This window comes from Mus pahari, chromosome 14, assembly GCF_900095145.1.
Source record: "Mus pahari chromosome 14, PAHARI_EIJ_v1.1, whole genome shotgun sequence".
In the NCBI taxonomy this organism is placed as follows: Eukaryota; Metazoa; Chordata; class Mammalia; order Rodentia; family Muridae; genus Mus; species Mus pahari.
Genome location: NC_034603.1, coordinates 42,511,649 through 42,519,539, shown reverse-complemented (window position 1 = coordinate 42,519,539; position 7,891 = coordinate 42,511,649). Strand labels below are relative to the sequence as shown.

General features: G+C 45.0%; 1 protein-coding gene across 2 annotated transcripts in view; it reads right to left on the bottom strand.

Moving 5' to 3' along the window:
• Positions 1–6,521, bottom strand: part of Mettl16 (methyltransferase like 16) — a 54,730-nt gene extending 48,209 nt beyond the window's left edge. The window contains exons 1-2 of one of the 2 annotated variants that reach the window (XM_021212314.2): positions 6,351–6,521; positions 3,761–3,888 (exon numbers count right to left, since the gene is read on the bottom strand). In XM_021212314.2, the coding sequence (XP_021067973.1) occupies positions 3,761–3,888 (128 nt within the window). In that variant the 5' untranslated portion in view covers positions 6,351–6,521. Of the gene's footprint in view, positions 1–3,760; positions 3,889–6,243; positions 6,313–6,350 lie in introns of those variants that run through there. The other variant, XM_029546412.1, reaches the window with a different exon arrangement.
• Positions 6,522–7,891: the final 1,370 nt, after the last annotated feature.

Genomic DNA, 7,891 nt, shown 5'->3' with positions numbered 1-7,891 from the left:
AAAAAAAAAAAAAAAAATGCTACGTAGTGCTTTTAAATATTGGTTGTGTGCATATGCCACAGTGGAACACTGGCAATCACACTCAGGTCCTCAGGCCCCTTTTTCCACCAGGCAACTCTCTGGCCCCTCAATGTTCTTTGCTGTCTTTCCTTTCTTTCTGTCAGTTACTTCTCAACTACTCTCAGATATATCCACATCTCCACACAGTTCTCCATATCCACTGCATCCGTTTCCTATACACTGTACTCTTGCTTTACTTCTCTTCAGCAAACAACGATCCCACAACCACTGTGCCTCTTTCTTTGAACTCATTGTCCACTGCCTATTAAATATTCCACACAGGTAGTCCAAGGCCCTCAAATCCTATATGCTCAACTGAAAATATCTTCCTAAAATCAGCTTATCTGTTGCTCTATACCCTTGTTAATGGCACTACCACCTTTCCTCAAGCTCCACACCTGCTCTTCTCTTCCTAATTTCTACCACATATAGCTAGCTGTACTTGGGAATTTCTGTGGGTTTCATTTACTGCCTTCACCTAGATAGCCCACTAATATACTTAATCTGGGATACCAAAATCATTTCCTAGTTACCTTAATACTCTGCAATTCAGTCTCTACAATGTTCTTAGAAGGTATCTGTTTATGACCTAGAAAGATGGCTCAGCAGTTAAGAACACTAGCTGTCCTTGTAGAGGACCCAGGTTCAATTCCGTGCTGGTGGCTCACAATCATCTATAACTTACTCCAGTACCTAGGGATCCAATGCCCTATTCTAACCTTTGGAGGTTCCTGCACACACATAGCGCACACATGTACACTAAGCTACTAATTTTGAATTTTAAGTGCTGGCAAGAGACAACAACACTGATGTGAAGTCTGTTGTTATTAGAGGTGCTAAAAGGAATACAGCCTCATCAAAGACACACTTTCTTTAACACAATTAAAGGGCAAGATAGCCAGGTAATGGTGGCTCATTCCTTTAACCCAGCACTCAGGAGGCAGAGGCCGGAAGATCTGAGTTGGAGGCCAGCCTGGTCTACAGTATAGTGCAGTTCCAGGATAGCCAGGGGCACACAGAGAGATGCTGTCTCATGGGGGAAGGGAACAATGACACAGACACATCTAACTTAAAAGATCTGGGGCCAGAAAACAACTCCTTGGGTAAAACACCTGACAACCTGGGTTTGCTCCCCAGAACACACAAAGATGGAAGGAGAGAACCAATTCCACCAAACTTCACATACAACTTCCATCATATATACACACTTAATAATCAATTCTAAAACAAACAGTTACACAAAGCAAACTAAAAGTAAAAAGCATGTCAGTGATTTTCTCCATTTGTTTTTTTTTTTTTTTTTTTTTTTTTTGGTTTTTCGAGACAGGGTTTCTCTGTATAGCCGTGGCTGTCCTGGAACTCACTTTGTAGACCAGGCTGGCCTCGAACTCAGAAATCCTCCTGCCTCTGCCTCCCGAGTGCTGGGATTAAAGGCGTGCGCCACCACGCCCGGCGATTTTCTCCATTTGTTGTCAACATTTAGTACAGCTATTGATGGTAACCTAATGACGGCAGATAAGAAAGGGACTTATACATAGAAAACAATGCAGTTGCCACCCAAAAGTAAGCTTTACTAATACATATAAGCTCTATTCACAATAGCATTAAAAATGGATAAAATCATACAAATCATTAAGGGGGGGCAGGAGAAATGAATTTCAGGGGGCTGGAGAAATGGCTCAGTGGTTAAGAGCATTGGCTTCTCTTCCAAAGGGACCCTGGTTCAACTCTTAGCACCCACATGGCAGCTCACAACTATCTGAGAGTCTAGTTAAAGGGATCTGATGCCAGATGCTCTTCTGACTGCCATGGGTGCCAGACACACATGTGGTGCAGACATATTTATAAGCAAAACACCCATTCATATAAAAATGTTTTAAAAAATAAAATAAATGACTGAAGTTTAAGGTGGCAGAAAGATAAAGGAGTTTGCCACCAAACCTGACCAAAAAGATCTCAGTTCCATCCCAGGAAGCCATGTGGTAGGAGAGACCAACTTCTGGCAAGTTGTCCTCTGATTTCAATATGGCAAGCACAAAGCCTACTCACTACCAATGTACAAATAAATGCAAGAATAACGTTCCCTGACACGGGACTATTCCTTTCCTGTATTTTATTTGGATGGACATTTTGTCTGCATGTATGTCTAAACTACACCCATGCAGTGCCAGAGGAGGGTTTACAATTGTGAACCAACACACAGGTGTTGGGACTCCAACCCAGGTCTTCTGGAAAAGCAGCCAGTGCTCCAACCATTGAACCATCTCCCCAGCTCCTGAGGACTGTTCTTTAGTCATAAATACTAAAGTCATAAATACATAAGTAGGGGGCTGGCGAGATGGCTCAGTGGGTAAGAGCACCCGACTGCTCTTCTGAAGGTCCTGAGTTCAAATCCCAGCAACCACATGGTGGCTCACAACCATCCGTAACAAGATCTGACGCCTTCTTCTGGGGTGTCTGAAGACAGCTACAGTGTACTTACATATAATAAATAAATAAATCTTAAAAAATAAATAAATAAATAAATAAATACATAAGTAACTGTTTGCTGATGCCAGCACCCCAATATAAACACCTAGAACTATGAATTGCCTTTTTGTTTGCTTTTTTGTTTTTATTTTTTTGAGACAGGGTTTCAGTACAGCATTCAGTACAGTAAGCTATGTCATGAACTCTCTCTGTAGACCAAGCTGGCCTTGAACTCAAGAGATTAAAAATAACACAAAGGATTAGTCCCTAGCTTCGCACAGTTAGGAAGCATTAGAACCTTGTGTTTTCAGTCATTAAGGGCATGCCTTCAAAGGGGCTAGGATCCTGTCCCTTCTCTTCTAGTTTCCCATGCCTAAGTTATGAACTGTTCCTTAGACACTTCTAGTCATGATGCACTACCTCCACAACAAAGTCACTTTATCTTAGAGCACAGTCCCCGCACTCTGAGCCAGTGCAGCCTTCTGTCTTCCTAAGATGATTGCTATTGCTACAGTAGCAGGAGGTCGGCTGATACACGACTGCAACAAAAGACTGAAGAAAGATGTTGGGGTGGGTTAAGATTACTCATTGACAAGCCTGGCATGGTCTTATGTGCAACTGTAATCTCAGGTATAACACACTTATTTTCTCACATTCTTGTATTATCATAATTTATGCCTTTGGTTTTGAAAGTCTCAAATAACGAAGTATAGCCTCAAACTCAGTATGTAGCCAAGGATTCCCTCAAACAGATCCCCCTGCCTCCATCTCCCAAGCGCTGGCATCACAGCTGTGTGCTCCACCACACCTGGTTGATTCAGGGCTAGAGATAGGGCTCCATGAATGCCAGGTCAACTGCACCAACTTAGCTACAGCCTTGGCCCAAGTTTTAACATTCAAGTTAACACTGTCCTCAATGTCAGTGATTGTGACATTCACCAAGCACTGAATCAACGTAAAGCACAATCCTAGCCTGGGTTACACTGGCGTCTCTGTTGCAGAAGCAGGAAGTTAGCCATTAAGAGACTTTCCAATTTTCTCATTTGTTAGATGTAAAAAATTGGCCCCCAAGGTGGATAATCCATTTGTCCAAAGTCACAGTAGACTTCTCCTGAGATGTATATGGCTACCATTCAGGTCTTCTGTTAGATCAGCTTGCCTCCTGTCACACCACATCCACTCAGACCATTCTTGAATGATACAGATTAATAACTTTTCATGAGTCACCTACCTTACTCTCCCATTCAGATTTATCTGAATATGCTGCTTAAAATCTGGATATTTAGACGCCAGATATGCGAAGTCAGGTGGTTTGTCCTTGTATCTATTTCTTGCATGCATTGACTTGCTTAGAGCCATCTTTAAAGAAAGCGAAGAAGAGATGTAAGAAAGATAAAGAGGAAACCAGCATATTTAGTTCCAAAAGAACAGGAGCAGGGGTGGGTAACAGGAAAGCCTCATGCCCGTGTAACACCAGTACTGGAGAGGCAGAGGCAGAATCACCACAAGCTTGTAACAAGCCTGGGCTACACAGCCAGTCTGGCTACAATGTGAGACCCTGCCTCAGAAACAAACACACACAAATAGCAAAGTAAGTCCAGCTTGTGGCCACATGCAGTCCCTCAATAAGCCTGCCCTACCTCTTAAGGGGATACTGCTATTAGCAGAGCACTTGCCCACCATGCTCAAAGCCCTGGGTTCAGTCTTCAGAATTACACACACACACACACACACACACACTCACACACAAAATGGTAGAAGCTCACTATATAGCAGTTTTAATTCCCTAATATTCAAGTGCCCCTTAGACATGGGAGTAAAAAGCATAAACCAAGGGCAGTCCCCAGGCCCCAAGAATATCAGAGGGAAATGGTTTTCTTCCATGTAATGCTGGACAAAAAGAAAGGCCCTCCTCTAACAAGTCCAAAAGATACTGATGCACTAGGACTCTGCAACACATTAAAGAGGACAGAGTTTACAGGCACGTCCCCTGAACATGTGACCCAAGTTCAACTACAATCTTTGTCAATTCTGTTCATTTTTTTACACTATTCATTCAGGTCATAACAGACATACTCAATAAGGTCATTCCGTTTGATTCTTTAACTTTTGTTAAAAAATTTTTTTTCAACTGGGAATTTAACACTGTATCTCACATGTGCTCTACCAAGGACTGCTACACCCGAGATGACTAACTTCTGGATTTCTATCTGCCTGTCCACCCCATTCCTCAAAGTTAACTGAATGTATGCTAGCACCCCAGCCAAGTGCCTCAGGACTATCTGTACTTGTCTTCTTGTTCTTACTGATGTTAGACAAGGTCTCCAGTAGCCCAGACTCACGGGGTACTCACTCTGTAGCCAAGGCTACTCTAGAATCCCGTGTCCTCGGAGTGCTGTGATTCCAGTGTGCACCACCACACTGGACTGGCACTTGCTGCCACTCAGCTGGCATAGCTTGTGCTCCCCACTGAGGTGCACAGACATTGAACATATCCCCACCTTTAAGTCTTTGGTCAAAAGCTACCTTATTGATATCTTTCTTGAGCATGTCACTAAAACATTCAGTGACTGGAACGCACACTTTATTACCTCCCTAACTTCTTTTTTTTAAGCTGTTATTTATTTTTTGTATATGAGTACACTGTAGCTGTCTTCAGACACACCAGAAGAAGGCATCAGACTCTGTAACAGATGGTCGTGAGCCACCATGTGGTTGCTGGGAATTGAACTCAGGACTTCAGGAAGAAGAGTCAGTGCTCTTAACCACTGAGCCATCTCTCCAGCCTCCCACCCACCTTCTGTCTTTGGAATTTACTTACTTGACATTCCCCACATTTGCTTTAATTTTAAAAAAATCTTCCCTACCAGTAAACTTCATGAGGGAACATATTTGTTCCCTGCGGTACCCCAATACTCAAAATAGGGCCTGTAAGGGGAGGCACTCAACTGTTGGTTGACTGGGAAGTACAGGAAGTCACCAGGAGATGTAACTCAGAATGACAGAGCATGTGTCTAGCATGACTATGAAATACTTTCCATCTGTATAAGCCACTGAGACCCAGCATTCTCTTTGTGAATGGGCAGCCCAGTTGAGTCTCAACAATAACAAAAAAAGGCTCGTCGGAGGGAGTCCAAAACCCAAAAGACCTTTAGGCCAGCCTTCTTTCCTCTTTAAAAGTTCATGTTTGCCGGGTTCTTCTGGGCCTTTATCTCTTCACACATCATTTCTTCTAAAACAGAAGCTTATAGGATACTCTAAATTTGGCTTTTATGATATCAAACTAGGGAGGCAATAAAGATAGACCAGCGGTCAAGAGCACCAGCTGCTCTTCCGAAGGACCCGGGCTCGATGCCCAGCACCCGTCTAGCTGCTCACGACCATCTGTAACCTAGTGCCATGACACAGTCCTCTTCTGCACTGTGCACGTGCTGCACAGACATACGGGCTGGCAAAACATCTACACGCACAAAGTGTTTTGTGGGTTTGTTTTTGTTTTTCTAAGTTTTTAGGAAGAACAGAAAACTCAACAGATGTCTCCCACCTAGACCCCAACACTTCCGTTTTGTCTTCCCGCCCCCACCTCACAAATCTGACTTGTCCCCCGCCACTTCCCCGGCTCATCCACGCCTTCTTCCCCTGGGTTTCAGCGCTCTCTAAGCATCAGCCTAGGCGGGGGACGAGGACATCTCTCCTCCAGCTCCTCCCACCTACCGCCGGCCTTCGCGGTAAGAACCAGAGAACCAGTGGGGAAAAGCAGGTGAGCCGCTTCCGAGGCGATCCTTGTGCGCAACCGGATAAGAGATATTTGAACCACGCACCTCGCAGGCCAATGGAGCAGGCGGACGGAGTGTGCGGACCGAGTGCGGACCGAGTGTGCAGACCGAGTGTGCGGACCGGGTGTGCGGACGGGCCCGCAAACGCCAAGCCCACACCACTCACACAGCCAAGCTCCTGGGAACGCAGGTGCTACGCGCCAAGCGCGCCGCCATCTTGCGCAGCCAATCGGCGCCGTGATTGGACAGGTTACTCTCGCGAGACTTTTGATCTAGCCTAAAGAAAGAAGGAGCTGTCGCGATACTTGGAAACGGCGGCGTGTTTTCCCCAAGGTCTGGGGGCGTGGTCGGGCTGGAGTCTTCTTGGGTTAGCGGAGGGAGAGACTTAAGTCCGCTGGCTTGCAACTATGTGATGGAGCCTGGCCAGGAACTTGGAACCACCCTCCTCCCCTGGCCTTTCTGGGTGCTGGGATTACAGGGATGAGCTACCCCACCAAGCTGTAAACGTTTTTTTGTTTTGTTTTGAATGTAGCTTTCTTCGGCTCTCCTCAGCCTTACTGAATAATACTAAATCTAGCCTTGAGCAGGAAATAGGAAGGCTGGATGGATTTGATGGCAATTAACACTTAACTGCACAGCGAATCTATGTGATGATACAGTAGTTACAGATAAACCTGTGAAATGGGTAAATAAATAACTAGTACTTAGAAACTGCTACTCTAACAAAAGACCCAGGTTCGAGTCCCAGCCCCAGTATGGTGACTCGAAACCAGCTGTAACTAGTCCCTAAGTGCCCTCCAGAAGGCACGCGTGTACGTGGTGCACGAACATGCAGGCAAACACCCATACACATAAAGGAGCTGATTTGGCTAAAAAACATTGAATCTGGACTCACAAAGAAAAGGATACAATCCTGGCATTTTGTATCAATCACCGTTAGGCATTTTGTTGTCAGTTTTTTACAATGTTCTGTTCCAGATTGGTCCAAGGGTGTTTCAAGTTGTCTCATGTCAGTCACCTTGAATTCCTGGAACAGTAGGACTGATCAAGAAATACTTTTATAGAGCAATGCTAGGCCTCAAAAGATGGGACTGCCTCCTCTGTACACACTGAAGGCAGTTACCTGCATAGACGAAGCTGTGTGCTGCAGAAGGAACAGTTGTCTTCAGGGAACCCAGTTGCTTCCCTCCACCTTGCAGAATCAAGCAGACCTGGACCAAGACCACATTGACCTTGGCTACTTTATTAGCTATGCTAATACCCCCCCCCCAGTTGCCCTACCCCCAATTTTTCCTTCATTTAACCCTAAGTATGGTGTTAATGTAAATCCCAGCATTTGGGATGTTGAATCTGGAGTATGAGTTCATCCTCTACTGTCTATCAAGTTCCAGGCCACCCTAGTCTACCATGAGACCCTGCTCAAAAAGCCAAAGTGGCAGTATACCACTAGATCAGTGGTAGAATGCAAAGGCCTGTGTAAACTAACACCACAAAAAGAGATAGATAGGGCCGGGTGTGGTGGCGCACGCCTTTAATCCCAGCACTCCGGAGGCAGAGGCAGGCAGATTTCTGAGTTCAAGGCCAGC